This window comes from Grus americana, chromosome 12, assembly GCF_028858705.1.
Source record: "Grus americana isolate bGruAme1 chromosome 12, bGruAme1.mat, whole genome shotgun sequence".
Lineage (NCBI taxonomy): Eukaryota > Metazoa > Chordata > Aves > Gruiformes > Gruidae > Grus > Grus americana.
This window is the reverse complement of record NC_072863.1, coordinates 7,739,798-7,757,074: the sequence shown is the minus strand read 5'-3', so window position 1 is coordinate 7,757,074 and position 17,277 is coordinate 7,739,798. Positions and strand designations below refer to the sequence as shown.

The 17,277-nt window shown below is 40.3% G+C and overlaps 1 protein-coding gene across 6 annotated transcripts in view; it reads right to left on the bottom strand.

Annotated features, from left to right (window-relative positions):
• The window catches only part of FGF13 (fibroblast growth factor 13), a 261,574-nt gene that overhangs the window by 102,447 nt on the left and 141,850 nt on the right, over positions 1 to 17,277 (bottom strand). For 5 of the 6 annotated variants that reach the window (XM_054839777.1, XM_054839780.1, XM_054839778.1 and 2 more), the window contains one exon: positions 16,653 to 16,820. The exons of the other annotated variant lie outside the window; for it this stretch is intronic. In XM_054839777.1, the coding sequence (XP_054695752.1) occupies positions 16,653 to 16,820 (168 nt within the window). The remainder of the gene's footprint in view (positions 1 to 16,652; positions 16,821 to 17,277) is intronic. 6 annotated transcript variants of the gene reach the window in all.

Genomic DNA, 17,277 nt, shown 5'->3' with positions numbered 1-17,277 from the left:
TTCATTCACTATGAGAAAGAAGAACACACTCCTGGCTTTCCCATTACTGAACACTAATAGACTTAATTATAGTATAGAGGCTACAGAAAAAAATCTCAAGACTGTCTTAAGCCATTTCATATATTTGTTAATTATTAAGGAAGCACACAATCCAATTACACCTGATTTTTATTTGCCCTTAGTGCAAAGGGAACTAAAAGGTGATGTAACATTCTTCCAAGAATAACTTAAGGTCACTGCAAGGCTCCTTCCAACCATCAAAATGTGTGAATGACCTACTACAAGTAAGAACCAAGTCTATTACTTTAATGAAAATGCATCCTTAAGTGGAAATACACTGTCCTGGGACAACAGCAATTAATGTTGTAGGGTAGCTTACCCAGTCAATAAACTTTGAGTCTTTTAAAGCCGAAACTATGCCAGTGCGAGTCAGCAAGCACAGTGGTCTCTTCTCTGTGAAAAGACTGCTTGCTAGTGTTTCTGCTCGTGAACCTTTTAACTTCTAGTCCACAAACCCGACAATCAAGGAGAAAATATGACCACTATAAACCACAGGAATTACAGATTTTTGGATTTTCCTACACACTTTAATTTCTTAGCCATTCCTTCACTTATAGTTTGTACTTAGTAACTATATTTTTTATTGATGCCCTTCTCTCTGCCAAACACTGTCAAAGTGAACATGCTCTGTTGAGGTATAAACAGAAGAGACTTTAGAGATCTCTTTCATAGATCTTTACTTGCATTTGTTTATATGCAATATAACTTGAACTTACTGACTGGATATGCATATGGAAACATAAGATTTACCTATGAGATGATTATTTGTTAGCAGTGAAAGAGACCAAGAGATTTCACTGGTTTTCCTCATTTTGTTCTCCAGGTGGAAGAATTTTTTATTTTAGGGAAAAATGTGATTTTTTTGTCCGGTGAAAGTACTTTTTAGTCCAAGGAAAGATACATCTTTGGGTAGAGGGAGATTGAAAAAAAGTAGACTTCTGCATCAACTATTAACATAATAAATGGCTTTTAAAATGACACAAATGGAGTCCTCCTAAGTAAAAGGAGCACGAAAAACAAACTGATCAATACAGCCTACCTTGAATGTAATACATGTAATTACACTTCACTTCCTTGTCCTGCAATCAAATGCAACAAGTGAAATGGCATCACAGGGTTACCCAGAGAGGACATGATAAGGGATTGAGCTGTCTGAGCTGTTAGCTCATTTGTTGAGATGGAGAGACAACCCATGGATTCCAATTCCTGAACATCTGAAGTTTTTCCATATGCAAAGCCCTGACTCCTGCCCAGACTACACCTTTACCTCATATTCCAATAGTTTCCTCCATCATGTTGGAAAAACTCTCACATCTTCTACTACCTGAAGCAGTCTTCTTGAAGAAGACAGGTACCCTATAATATATGTTGATATATTAGTCTTCAGAGCGATCTTTAAGAGAGAGGGAAAGGTTTAGAACAATTTTGCAAGATGACTAGGATAATTTCCCAATTTAGCCTCCAGTCTCGTTCTTACAGAAAATGGAGGATGAGATAGCTTATAATGAGGAATCTCTATAAACCATGAAAGGAGAAGTCCACATGGGAAAGACTCCAGTAAATGCTCCTGCAACTGCTCAGGAGACTTTCATGTGGTTACAGAGGAAGCACTGACCTGCTCCCACAGTATTATAGCATTAAATATGGGTGGTGGCTGTAGCCAGCCACCCTCCTAAGTACATGTCCCCTAAACTAAGAATTTCTTCAGCAGAGAGGAGCTCAGAAAGTACACAATTAATAAAAGTGATATATATGTATATATATGTAAAGAAAAAAAAAGGAAGAAAGAAAAAAAACTCCCGCTTTGAGAAAAAAAGTAGAAAGTATCTTCTTGCCTTAAATTAGACCCCAAATGAAAGTAATCAATTTATGCAATGCAAAGTTGATAATGAAATGTGACCCATGCAATTATGCAATTATATGGCACATTTGCACAGTCACACCCCTTTTTTGGTAAACCACATTTATTATTTAACAAAAAGCAGTTTTGAAAGCACTTCCCTACTAAGTCTTCAGGGTTCATGTTACAGACACTCTTAAAAGATGCAGAAGACATAGTTCCAGCTAAGATCTCTCAGTTTTGTGCATATGGATTTCTTCTTGTTCCTCCCACCTCCCCTCTCATTTGTTTTTCAACAGTCTGCTGAGAAGGGCTATTAGGAGTAGCTCAAGCAGGCAAAGCCATTATCGCTTGTTCTTTACAGGACCCTCATTGCAGCTGAGCTTAATGGAGTGGCAGAGGATTCCTAGAACATTTGGCAGCGCTACACATGAAATCAACCTTGAGTATTTAGTCTCTCAAGAAGTTAGAAGTAAGCATTAGGAGCCAGGTTCTCAGCCAATACTCACTCCATTCCTGCAATCCCTCCGCTTCACAGTTTTAAGATCCATTAACTTCAAATGGAGCAATGCCAATTTGAACAAGTTATACTACTTGAGAAATAACAAGTCTCTTTATTACAATGATGAAGAAATCAGACATCAACTCTCCCACACTCTAACATTGTCACCACTAGATTTTTAAAGACCATAAAGAAGCACTAAACTATTTGTGAATTTACTCAAACTACCACCTACAAGAACCAATTTGTTTTGATCCTTCCCTGGAGTCCCATCCTAAATCAAAGTAGTACAACTGAACTTTTTAACTAAAGTTTCCTTTCTAACCAACCTACAGTCTCTTGAGAAATCTGGTGCGTGAGTTTAGATTTGCATGTTTTTCCTTACGAACCTTGACTTATGGATTATAAAAAATATTCCTATGGATTTGTGTCCTTAAAAGTAAGTGTTCATCACAGACATCAACTCCAGGAGACTGAAAACCTGACAGTATTTTACTGGATGCTCCTTCCCCAAGCTCCTCCTGCCTCCCAGCCAGAATCCTTTCCCTAGAACTAAACAGAGAAGATGGACTTCTTAGAGCAACAATAGATTGAGCTCAGACACCGACTCAGAGGGAAAGAGAATGACTCATGAAACACAGGTTATACAGCAAGATTGCTAGAAATAAAACAAGGAATGAAGGTAGAGAGTTTGGCACTTGAATAAGAAACAGCTCCTGTAAGATAGGAGAGCTAAATATAGAACTCTGCAACAGCAAGCTAGTCACTGGTGCCTTTCAAAGATTTGTGATGAAATCTTTGGGGATGTATTAAAGAACTCCAACAGTAAGTTGAACTGAAGTCAACTACCACTCTCACCGTATCCATCCCATGATGACAGAATTCCAATTTTACCCATAAATAAGTCTGGCCAAGAACTTACAAAGAAAAATTCCAGCAAGCATCCATCTCAACATCATTCTGTTGGAAACAAGCTGACTTTAAAAGTTGGCAATAAAACTCCTAAAAACCCCCAACTCCGAAACACTAAAAAGAACCTGGCAGGAGTGTTGGTTGGGTTTCTCTGTTGTTGGGTTTCGATTTTTTTTTTTTTTTAATGATGTCCTTTTGAGACATTATTTTTTAAAAGGCACCTTTTCAATTCTGTTGAGGCAGTACAAATTCTGCTATAGGAGAGATTATATCAAGAATAAATTGTCATAGTGCTACCCTGTGATTTTCTTTATTTAGTCTCTTGGATGAATAATTATGCATATGTTTTTATTTGCATGTGCAAATTAAAGACTCTGCCTATAAACACCTGATCAGATATAAATTGGCAGCATTCTAGAGAAGTCAATGTACTTCTCATTAAAAATACATAAGTTGAGAATACGGACAGCTATTTGTGTGGTTGGAATTCACTGTTTAGATTATTAAATCATTTCATGCATATGAGGATATGTACAGAGTTGTGAACATGGAGTTAGAGAAGAAGCGGCTATGCTTTGCGCATCTGACTGGTCAGCTCATGGGTCCGATCTTCACAGGGTAAGGCAGAAGAACCCAAGGAGAACAGACCATGTTTCTCTGGCAGTGTTGGCATAATAAACATGATGTTAGTCAAAACAAAGTTGCAGCTGAGTAACTGATCTGTTTTTCTTTGGAGATCTCTGTCCTCTCCAGGTCATTTCTCTCAGGTTTCCATACAGAAGGGGCTTCCAGCTCCTCTCTAATGCAGTAGCCTTCTATGTCGGAGCTCAGGGATCCCTCTCTTTTTCAATTTTGGATCTCACTTGCAGCCAACAAGTTCATCCAAAAGCACCTTGCTCACCTGCCCATACCACCAGCTGCTTAACCACTCTCCTAGCAGGCTTTTCTTTCCCATCATTGGATTTGCCTTCTCCCATTTCAACCTCTCCTCCTCAGTACCATGACGCCTTACAGTTCAAAAATTGCCCTCTCCTCCTTACTGTTCTTTATACCCATTCTCCTATCGCTACTATCCTACTCAACCCATCTTTCATCTTGATGATTAGTCCATAGTTATTTGCAACTTGCTTTCAAATTAATAGGAATGGGGAATAGAAGTGTTTTTCAGCAAATGAAAAGTACATTTATCTTCAAAAGTGTTTTCAGCGGACACAACCTATCAACTCAGAGTTCTCAGGATTCCCAATAGTACCAGTCTGCACAAGCCATGCCTCTGCTGCCATTACATCCTGAAGATGTTATCCTGTATTCTGAATTTGAAAGAAATATTTACACACAGAACAGACATCCTTAGAAAAGCATGTACCTTAGTGTGCCAAAGAACAAGCAGCCAAGAGAAACCTCCACAAGAGAAGTTGCCATTCTTAAAAACAACCTACTAATTTTGGTTAGAAGGTCATCAGTCTTTATGAGGAGGAGTCCACGTTAATTCAGGAACCTTACGGTGATCTGCTTAGTCTTCCTCAAGGCCAATCAACATGCCTTGAAAGTAGCTGGCTCAGCAACCTAGCAGATGAGCGATTTTAAATAACGTCTTCGTCTGTTATTCAGAGGGAAACTATCAAGGGGCAAAGGTATTTTTCTAGCAGAGCATCCATCTGAATTTTAGAGAATATATAACTTCCACTTGAGTAGCAATTGCATATCATGAAGAATATGTTCTTCAGCACCAGCAGGAAAGCTTGTTTTGACTTAGAGCTTCCCTCAACTTCGAAATAACTAGCAGTGTATTTTTTTATATATCCAGAACCATAGCACACTGACTGTACATTTCACTGCACATATTATTAAATGCACTACATGAAATTCTTTTCAGTTAAAATAGTAATTTCCTAAACATGCTCCTTTGTTATTAGTACAAAGACCAGCAAAATTTCTCACCATTTTTACATTTATCTAATTTAATATCCAAGTGATTTAAGAAAATGCTTACTTGCATTTGGCAGCTCAAGTCCCATTCAAATTTTTGCTTACTACTGTTTTTACAGTGTATTTAATCTAAGTTTATCATAAAAAGGCCAGCCATATGAACTCTATTGGGTTCATGCTGATAGCTCATCATTAGAAGGGAACATCCTATGTGAAACTTAAACATTTTCTACTAACAATATTTGAGAGACACTAGCAACATTTGATGTCAGCTTTGCCACTTATCTGAAATGAGAGAATGATTATACTCACCAGAAGTAAGAGCAACTGGAGAGAAAACTTGGTCTTCAACTACTGACTCAAGTTGGAGTCACAGAGGAAGAGAAACAGGAGCAGGCACCAATTAAGCAAACATGCACAACTGAAACTCTACATTTTTAACAACTCTTGCAATTAATATTTGGTGTCACCTGTTGCAGAAATGAAAAACCATACCACTGCTCAGAAGAAAGGCAGGTTTAGAGAAGAGAGTGACTTCACCACAAACGTGGTTTATGCTGTTAATGCCTTTTCCAAAAGAAGGAAAACTTAGCACCACATTCACTGCAGTCCCAGATTCCTGTCTCACAGATGGTCTCCATGGCAGACTCTTTTTTTGCAGCCCCATCTGTCTTCACAACATTGATGTCAAAGTTGCTAAAACTTCCAAACCAATGATGTCCATGAGGACAGGTGGGAGATATGAGTGAAAACATCCCTATTCCGGAAATCACCAGCCCACGCTTCACTGGTATCAGAGTCCTCGATGTCCTCAGAAGTCTCATGACAGTTTATTGATGCATCTTCAATGGATGCTAAAGTACCAGCTTGCTGTGTGGAGCAAGTTCTGCTGATTTAGGACTATAGATACTTTTTCATCTTCTACAGGAAGCCTCCTAGTTTCATCCTCTAAGGATGTGAGGCTCTAGGTCTAGCTAAGCCTCTAACCTCATAAAGGTTGCAAGGAACACAGCTGGGGAATGAAATGAGCCTCTTCCACAAGATCCAAGGAAAGAAACCCTGAGACGGGTGTATTGTAACAAGAAGGAAAACCAAGAATAAGGAGGAAGGTTAAACAGTTATTTAGAAAATATTTATTAAGAAACCTAAACCTTAATCAGAGTAATTAAGAGGAAGCAGGGTTGGCCCACTTCATTTGCCTTCTGTATGGGGCTCCAGCAAAGCAATCAAAATGCTTAGATATTTGCATAACATTACACTCAGTCACCACTCTGTACACTGATGCTCTTCTAACTTTGCTATGGCAAGGGTCACACAGAACAAATTAAGACCTAGCTTAATAATTCTGGCACAAATCTGAAGATTGGTCACTAAATTTTTATTCTTTTGTGAGAGCTAGATTTGATCAGATAGTGAGAACTAACATAGTTGCAACAATAACCTTTCTAGAAGGGACTGTTGTGTAATGTGGAAATGTCAAGCGTGAAAGACAGGTGGTACCTAAAGACTTCTTGTGCAGTAAGTTGTATATATTCTTAATTTTTTTTCCTTACTAAAGCAACATGCAAGAATTATTTAGTGCACTTGAAAACTGTGACAGGCAGCTTCAGATCAGGAGCATCCAAGATGCCTGAGAAAGGATTTCTCCTTGTTTCCAAAATGCACCATCATTTTCTTTACAGCAGGAGTTCGAGGAGCATTGTGCCACTTGAAGAGGATGTACAGCCATATGCTGGATCCACCTCTGCAGGTCAGAACCTTTGCAGTTTTGTGTCCCTTGTAATCTTTAGGGTTTAACCAACATTTTCTGTAATCTCAGTCTTTCAAAACAAAAGATCTGCCTCAGTGTTTTCAAACACATGGTAGAAAGAAACAAACACGCACACTGGGATCAATACCCAGCAATCACCTGTTCAGTCTTCCTGAACACCATTGCTTGACTGTATACCTTTCTGTCTTGGAGGACAAGAGCTGGCTTAAAAGAAGATGTGCGAATATTTTGCAGTGTCCTACAAAAGCTGGGGGTTTTTAAGCATACAAGCAAAATCAAAGAACTTGTACACAGCAGGAAAACTCTGTTGATAAGATACCAGTGGGCAAAAAACTGAGTATGAAACAGCCTGAGTGCTGACTTTTCCCAAACGCTGCTGAAAAAAAGCATTCAATAATTTTACATAAGTGTTCTAGGAAAACTCTGGCCTTGTGCAATCTTTGGACCTCTGTTATGCTCAGTGAGGTCTCGTATAGCTTCTTCAGTTTCTTCAGATTTACAGGTCAGGACACTTAAAAGAGAACAAAAAGAGACAAAAGTACTACTGCCAAAAGTTAACTGCTTATGCAATCATAAAAGAGCACTAATCCGCGTTACTGTATAGCGTGCTCACCACATATTTGAAATAAACTGCAATGCTGTGCAAATTCTTCAGCTTTGTTCTGAAGGCATCCATAACTCTGACAGAACACAGAGAAGCATGAGAGAAAAACAGAGTTGAGGGAGCACATGGGGACCAGACTGAGCTCAAAGTAAGACCGCACCCCTTTTCCAGATAATCCTAGAGGTAAGGAGTGCTAGACTTTCTGATGAACCTCCCCTTTTGTTGTGGCTTCACTTTTGTGCACGCAGAGCTATCAGCTGCTGAAGGCCCAGACTGCCGATGGAATGAAGAGAAGAAACTTCCAAGTCAGACATGGGCTGAGCTAACCCTGGAACTGGAAACCATAGACATGCTGCAACATAATACTGTGAGTCACTCAAGCTAATTATCTCTGAGATTACCAACGCCATTGCATGGTGCTGCACTGGGCTGCATAGATGTGGGACGGTAGCTAGGGGATCTCTGCAGTACGCTCTGCTGCACCATGCAGACATGCCTAAATGCTTTTGTAAGCGATTGCCTTGGGAAAGGAAATAACTTTCCAATGGCAGTTAAAAAGTTTAACAACTCCTTGTTTCCGGAGTTGTCCTAACCTAGAACAGCATGAAAAAATTGGTGTGCTCTTAACCCAAAGGCCAATATTTAACTACTACAGATGTTACTTCTGATAAAGGGTCGTGCAATAATTATGATGGACCATGTAGTTGAATAAGGTACAAAGAAGAACCTTCATTATTAATAAAGAACTACATCATCTTATTTAAAATGAGGACAGATTGAAGAGCGAAGTCTGATGGTTTCTCAGGAGAGTGATGGAATAGAAAAGTAGCAAGACAAAGGCCTTCCTCCACACAAGGAGCACTCTCTGAAGCTCTCAAAGAGTCCTTTAAACATGAGATGAGAAAAAAACATCAGTGTGACTCATTTGGTCTAAATGTTCTACTTCAGATATGCTAAGTACTAGATACTGTCTCCACAATGAATATTTATTCCGAGATGAGAGTAAAATAGTAAAAGGCATAGAGAAAAGATTCGCCTTGAAGACTACACAGGTAAGGTAAGAGATAAGAGTTCTCTTTAGGTTGTCATGACCTATTCAGTGGTGAGGTCAGCTCCAGCTTGAGAATTAAAACCCATTTTCTTGAAATAAAAGCGCTAAAACTGCCCCTAATGCCATTACTTAAACTTCTCCGATGACAGAGAGTGCAAATTTGGCTAACAATTACACAATTCGCAATTACAGCCGCACCTTTGAATTTTTCCACCAGGAATACCCAGTTCAACAAACCACTTAATTTCCAATTTATTACTTATGGCCATAAGATAAAAGTACTGGGAGGACTCTTAGTGCCCCTCCCGGTGTATCTATTACCTATGGACTTGACTCCATGAGCACAGTCACCCAGAAAGATAGGTCTGCATATGCTGGAAAATCAGCACTGACTAGAAGGTTGAAAACTGATGATGCTTTACAGAGGACAAGAAACACCTGGGCACTAAAGAAAGTTTCTAGCAGAAAAAATAACATAGTCCAAAAGGGACTAGGGATTCAATAACAGATGCACACACAAAGGTACTTTATAATGGTAGGTTTGATCAAAGGACATAGTCTGCAGGAACTACGACTTAAATATCAGCTCTTCTGAAGAGTGCTGGGTAAGAAGTGACTGCAGGGCGACCATCAGTCCATCGATGCCGGACACCAGCTGAATTCCCCCTCTGTGAGCTGCTGGCCTGAGCAGCAGCCTGGAAAGAGCAGTGGCATTGCTAAGTTTGAAACCCTTCTTCTATCGGAAAAAGGGTGCCTAGACTACCTTTATTCCTTATATTTTATCCTCCTTTCCTCCAGCTACATTACTCTAAAGATTTAAGTCCAACAAACAAAGATACACACACTATTTCCTGGACTGAGAGGCGTGTGCATACACAGTGAGAAGGATCTTCCAGCTCTAATCCTTATTGTTTCAGGTCATGTTCAGCTGACAGCAAGAGCTATACACCTTTGAAAAAGTCTGGGGTTTAGGCAGGTAGGAATAACCTGGCAGGTGTATTAGTTAAAAGGAATTAGCAAATCAAATCAATAGGACGCAGGAACCATGGCTGTGTATAACACACTGATCTCCAAGCCTCTCAGGAGCTAAGCAAAGCCCTAAGGAAAGCTCTCACACTGTCTCCTGGGAGGTGGCAGGTACACGTGAATTCAGGAACAAAGGAGATTTGCAAGCCATTCAAAATGCTGCATTTAGTGACTTTTCTTTAAAATCTCAAATGCTTTCCTCAATATACACTTTGTAATCATTGTAATACCTGCTGACAGAAGTATTTTAATCAACAATTAGATGCCTCCTGCTTGGTGCTTTAAACAGTAAACCACCACCTTATTCTTTAAATCATGTCCAGCCACCTTAAAAAGAGATGTTTTTTATAAGGCAGCAAACAGTTGGACGTGCAAACACCCAGCATAGAGCCAAGTACTTGGTGAAAAGTAAATAATGTGCAGAAAAGGAAAGAACTAGTAGAGGATAACAGCTTCGGGTAAAGCTGAAATAGAAGCTTAATAACCTGTCACCGTTCATGCATCACCTGCTGACGCTGACTGCTCCTGTCCCTCACCACACCACACCACCCTTCCTGCCATGGCCAGCACCGGGCTCATCTAGTGCCAAGCCACTCCGTAACTCACGTGGCGAGAAAAGGTGGTGCTTGGTGCTGGAGCTTGCCAAAGCACAGGTCAACGCACAAGCACATGTTGGGAGGTGAGAGGAAGGGAGGGCTGGAGGCAGCCGGCAGTTCAGCCGGCACAGGCTGCTGCAGAGCTGCTGCTGAAGAGAAAGATGAAAAACTCAAATTCTAAGTTTAAATATGCGGAAAAATGTTGAATACAGCTCTGCTGTATTTTTGCATGGCTAGAAATGTCATACCCCAGAATCTTCCAAAGATAATAGTTAATTACCTGGTGCTCAGCTTATTCAGTAGGCAGTGTTATTATTACTAATGCTGATGAGATGCCCAAATAGTTTTGAGAATCAAATTCTTCATTTCCCTCTTTATAATGGGAAACATTAAATTTCCCTACTGCACAGCAGTGCTATGAGGACAAGCATGTTCGATTGTGAGTGGCTGTGGCAATAAGGACCATATAAACTCCTGAAGGAGGAAGAAAAGAAGATACCAAATTAAACTCTATGAGGGGGATCTGATCTCATTTGCAGACAAGTAAATATTAAGTAAATCTTGGATTTTGGTGGAATTACATTGGATTTGCACTATCCGAGCCTGAACCCGAGCCAGGCCCAGACTGCGTTCAGGTAAGCTCATTAAATACATTCCAACCCCTTTGACTCTGCTGGGAGCACTCACATGTTTAAAGTTAATCGTGTGCTTAAAGGCTTTGGAGGATCAGGGCAAGAGGGCTCAGCCACTTATAGGACTGAGCTATTCTGCTTTATGTACTAAGCATCTGAAGAAAATAAGAGTGCAGTTGTCCCCACTGCCTCCCAATGCCCCGAAATAGAAGGTTATCATTTAATCACTCAAGTCAAAGTCGGGGGGAGAAAGCCATTATAACAGTGGCAGCTTCAGACCTTTGGGCTTTTGTGGTCTATGTCACTCCCTTTAGATCATCCTTCTCTACAGATATGGTCCCATAGCTGCAGCAACTCTGTGTGTATCCAGACAGACAGGATTTAGAGCGTATTTTCATTTAGCATTGCACAAGGCTCAGGCATTGCTAATTGCTGATTCTTGCCTGTGCCAGGACTCAGAAGCAAGGCAAGGCGAAAGCTTCACGTTCCCCACAGGAGGACTCAAGAGGTACAGGCAAAAGCAGAGTCAAGAACAAGGCTTTGCTGAGGGAAAGGGTGATGATGAGGGCAGCACTGAGGGCTGCAGGGCCCAACACCAGGCAATAGCAAACCGCCTGCCCTCCCTCACTCCTCGCTGGGATGAACTGCTCCAGGCCAGACAGCTTAGCTGCAGCAGGAAAGGGTTAAAGACTCCTGTTGGCCAGAGCCTTGGCAAATGGGATACCAAGTCTTCACTTTTCACCTCCACTGAAAACAGAAGACATGATGAAAAACATCATGGAAGATTATAAAATGTGATTAATTTAGTATCAAGGGACCATAAAGCTGATAAAGTTTATAAATAGGATCATATAACTTAGTAGTAGCCCATATTCAATGAACCGGCAAGTTTCTTTCAGGCAGCTGTTAGTCCAGATTAAGTCTGAGGCTGGATGCACCCACAGCGCAGATGCTAAACCTCATCACTGGTGTCTCACAGCCAAGTGTGCCAGATCATCTCAGACACGACCAGCACAGGTGAATGTACCTATGTTTCACATGGCTCATCTCTATTATTCCCCACTGGAATACAAAGTCTTCTTCAGTTCTGAACAATATATAAAGTTTAAAAACCTCTTAGTTCTCCATGATTTCAAATACAGGTTCTCCTCCCTCTTCTTTCTTTTTCTCCTCTAAAATGCAGAAATGCACATGTATTAACATAATTAAATGAGGGAGCTGGGCTAATAGAACTGATCTGGTCTAGAAGAAAAGTGTATAATTAGAGTGCCAAGTAACAGTACTATCAGTGGTGACACAACGCTTGGAGCACCAAAGGGACATTCAGTATGACAACATAAAGGCTCCGAATTTCTGCTGGTGACAAAACCACGTGTGCACATGGAGTAGGCAGAAGAGTCAGCCTCCCACATAACGTGCTTAAATGTCCTACCTTTTCCTCGCCCCCGGGACCGGCTCCGCCAGTCATCCCATTGCTAGGGATGAAGATAACAAGCCATTGTCAAGGGCAACCGCAAAGCTGCTTGTTTCACATTAGCATCCTTAACATTTTCTATTTAATCAGATTTCCTGTTGGTTGAGGAAAGCTGCCTTTCCTCATTACCAGCTGCTATCCCAGATTTCCCTCGCCCCATCCCCAATACATATTTTGCCATGCTTGTCTGCTTTTCTGTGTAAAAAGGTTATGTATGCCTGGAGGGAGACTAAATGTTACAAAAAAAAAAAAAAAAGAAAAAGAAAAAGAAAAAAAAAGGGCAAAAAACCCCTACATGAAAACAGAACTGTGGGCAAGAGGCCAAGACTCTTGATTATGTGACTGTGACTAACCAATGGGTGTTTTTAAAAAACATTTCTCTCATTATATTCCCTCCTCTGGATGTAATAATACAACTCAAATTAGTTTTCCAGGAGCAGACTTCTTTTCATGTAACCATGTTTTATACAGATAGCAGCAGCTTATGTTTAAACTATTTAAGAGAACAAATAGCTGCAAAATGTACTTCAGATGGCCCTTCTCCGGCTAGCAGCGTATTCCTGGCTTGAGGGAAGCTGCAAAAACACCCTGTATTTTGCTGCCGCTTGGATGTAATTGTAAACAACGCACAATGCCCACAGGATCTAGCATCCAGGTAAGGATGTCAGGTCCGCTCGTTTTATTGCGTTTGAGAGATCCACGACATTGTAAACTGTAGAATGACTTTGACAAAACAAAGCTGGAGTGATGCAGAATAAAGCAGCAGTTTATCTTTTAACTTAGTCCAAAGCTTCCCACAGCATTAGGAAACGTAGGATCCTATCTGAACTGCGATCCAGACCGGCAGACATCACCCTGCTGGCACTGGACCTAAATGGAAACTTCCACATTTGGGGAAGAGAATATTGTTGTTATCCTATTGTTCTCCTCCTTCCTTCCACATCTACCACCTAAAAAAAGACTGTCCTTGCTATAGTCCCTGCACCAAGGACCTTCTGTGTGTCCTCCAGGTTGGTATCAAATGTACTGGCCCTGGGCCTATTCTGTTTTTGAGGCATGTGAGCGCTGTGAAAAATGATGACATTGCAAGCAGGCAGGTACAGTGTCAGGAAAAGAAAAGAAACCAAGACAGGGTAATTTAGGAAACATGGATCTGACTTTCTTATTCCTTCTCTTGCTTTTAGAAATGGGCCTGAGATAGGAGAACTGATGAGCCACCTGGTTGAGATACCAGAGTGAGGTGGTTAAGTCTTTCAGCAAATAGTAGAACATTCCCCAAACATCCCTACAAAATGCCAGGAAAATCTTTTTCTGGTATCATCATACATGCCTAGGGGGTTCAAATCCTGAAGTGCTAAATGAGATACCCCAAGCATTAACCCTGTATGAAAGTGGTTGAAAAGCACAGAGAAGAAATCCATCATCTAAATGAAATATTTAGACAAAGAGTTGCAAAGTTAGAAACATGCAGGATTTATTATGTGTTCCCATGTCATTACTCAGCAGATAAAAAAGGTACATTTTAATACTCTGCAGAGTCTTTCAAGTCTGCAGTTTTCCATAAAACCTCCATTATGACATTTTACTCTGAGAGCTTTCCCAATAGATTCTTAGTTGCTGTACTTTCCAGTACCTTCAAAAATGTGTAAATTATGCTACAGTAACAGGTTTAAACATTTATTTTCATTCATCCTCACAGCACAATTGAGCTGTTAACTGCTGGGTTTGCACTAGAAGGTATGCAGGTAGGGTTTGTTTCAGCCACTCCATTAACTTCAACAGACTGTTTAAGCGTTTGCACTGAAAGCACAGTTCACATCATTTCATACCCAAAATTGTCCAAGCTTCATGCCAACAAACCACTTTAGATGACATACATCAGTCTTTCAGGGGGTCTAACACCATTGCCAGGCAATTCACAGATTTTGAAGAAAAAGACCAACGCAGCCCAGGCAATTTAAGCTGCAATGGAGGCTAAAAGGACTCCTAAACAAATATTGTCCCTCTCATGCTAGAGGAAACATATTTCACAGAAAAACATATAGAAATCAGACAACAATAAAAATTGATACTCCTATGAATTCCCATCAACTCAGGTGGGATAGGTCAATATGGCCATAGCATCTTGTGCCCTGTCTAGTAACGCAAAATTCCTGGAGAAGAGGAGGAAGGATAAAAAGGGGAAGGGGAAGAGACATTCATCCTTGTATACTGCAGTAGAAGATGAAAAGCTTTCCTCTTAGAACTAAACATTTTCAGTAAGAACGATTAACAATACCATATGCCATGAAGGAAGGAGTAACACAGCTGCTGTTGGAGAGAGAGAATGTAGATTTATGGAGAATCTAAGAAGAGCAATTGTTGGCTTCCAGGCGACAACATGGCAGAACTGATGCTCCCCGGGTCTTCACTTAGAGCCTGCACCTCGCAAGCTTCTCCCAGCGGATCCTGAATTCCTCAACCAAACCATGCCCCCAGGAGATAAAAGGCCCAGCAGAACTCCGCTTCCCTTGTTCCTCTTGAACATTACATGTTATTAAGCATGTAAATTGTTGATTTATTCACTGAAAATGATCAGACCTAGCTAAGAGCTAGTCCCCAGCAGGAATCCCAGTATAAGTTCCACTGAAATGACCATCAGCTTCTGCTGGAGTTCCACATGAGCACAAAGGAAAAGCGAAATACAGCATGCGAATCAATGATGCCAAGTTCAGGACCCTTCTCTCTATGGCTCACATGGAACCTTTCATTTCACCAAATAGCACTTGCCAAGGATGCTGAGCACCTCTAGTAGCTCAGCTGTCATCATACTCATAGAGGAGCCTGACATGAACAGTTCTGGGCTCATAATTTACTCATGAACAACACAAAACCTGACAGATGATAGCAAATTCATTATATTTGCTAATGCAGAAGTGTCCTATGGGATTCACCTTTCCTTCACGTTTACTGAGTTCAGAATTATGAAAACACAACTACCATTGAGTCAGCCCCAGAACTGAGAGGAGAATTGAGGTTTGTGGTTTCAAAACCCAATTTTAATATTCAGTTATATCATCACTGAAATAAAAAACCTCTCTCCACACCTTACACTAGTGTTTGTGTCAGACTTAATATTTCTAGTGAGATGAGAAAGAAATCCTATTTTAGTAAAATGCTTTTTACATAAAAGACACAGATCTCCCAGAAGTGGTGCAAAGAACATTCATGCAAAATTTGGGGTATGTACCAGGAGAAAGCAATTGACTGAAATATTTAATGCTGAGCTAATAGTGACAGCTCAGCAACCGATGTTCATCATTACAGAGAGAATAATACAAGTGATTTGTGCGAAAGGGCTCCAACCTGCTCACTCTGGCATTCCTGCAGACTCAATTGTGGCAGAATCCAGCCCTGAATATTTCATCTTAAAATACATCTACCAGCAGTAGCATTATTTGTCTTGGCAGATACTGTAGCTTATGCAAAAAGTAGAAGGCTTACCACATGGAATATGAGGCAGTAATGCAAAACACATATTGAACATTAAGAGAAAATATTAAAAACTATAATTTAAAATAGCTTAAGCTTATGTACACTAGAACAACAAGTTAAAGATATAGAAACCTCATTAGTAATTTCATATTAGTAAACACAGCATTAGAAGAGACCATACCTTCGCTTTATCTGAAAAGGAAAACATTCTACTTATTTTTTTTCTGCTCTGCATGCATTTCATTTTCCAAAATGCAACTGGGCGTGCATTACATACAAACTTCATCCTGCTTCGCTGAAGTACAGCTGTCATGAGCATTCTCTAGCGCTATGCAGAAGCCTTATGGAGTGAAAGGTGTTGGGGATAAGCTGAATCTGAGCCTAAGTGCCATATTTTCAGCAGAGTGCAGCTTCAGAAATGTTACTGGAAAGAACCAACTAGGAATTGATGCTGTTTAAGTAGCAAGCAACTTTTGGCAGCCAAAAAAAGGGCAGTGTGTAATGATGAGAGCTGAAACAAACAGACTTTATTTAAGAAAAAGCAGCGTCATTTTACTTCTTGTCTAGAATGATACCGTACATGGCTTATATTCTAGTGTCCCGTGATAGCCGAACCAGACACTAACAGGCAAGCAAAGGGGGACATGGAGTGCATCACGCTTCCTGCATCAGTTGCACTACACTGACACAGGCTGGAAAACACACAGCACACTCTCGGGACATACATGGAAAAATAAAAATAATAGAAACAAACAGAACATGGATCCATAGTGCCACAAACCTTCCGGCTCTGTGTTCTCTTTGAGGTGCACTTGCTTCAGTGGGCAGCAGAAGATTTCGTGACACTTAGCACGAAAAGGGGACTCTTTTTTCTTTAATTCCGCAGATTGGATCGAATCTTGCCGTAACATAATGTACTCCTGTGTGCCAGGGGGAGTGTCATCCATAACTGTGGTCACCACATAACAAAATGAACTCAAGTTAGAGTTTGAGGAAAGCAATCTAGAGAATTAAATCAACTACATAATGTTAGGGTGGGGGAAAGAAAGGAGGGGAAGAAATGTTTATAGGAAGGAAAATAAAATTTAAAGTGTAAAGTATCTTAGTCACAGTGGTAGAAAGGTGAGGAAAATATTTACTTTTATAAACAACGCTTCTCATAAACATCAACACTTTATATTGTTTCATGCAACTTTAATAAACAGTGGAGTAACACCCTGCTCCAAAAAGCAACAACAAGGTTCTCTCCTCTGCTTTATTCTCCTATAGCACCTATATCTATTCTGCATGCAGATTAAGCAAAAAAAGCAAACAAAGCATGCTTTTATTGCCTAGCCATAGGCAATCTCTACATTAACATCAGGGAGTAATCATTCCACATCTGCAAGTAATGCAACACCAGTGTA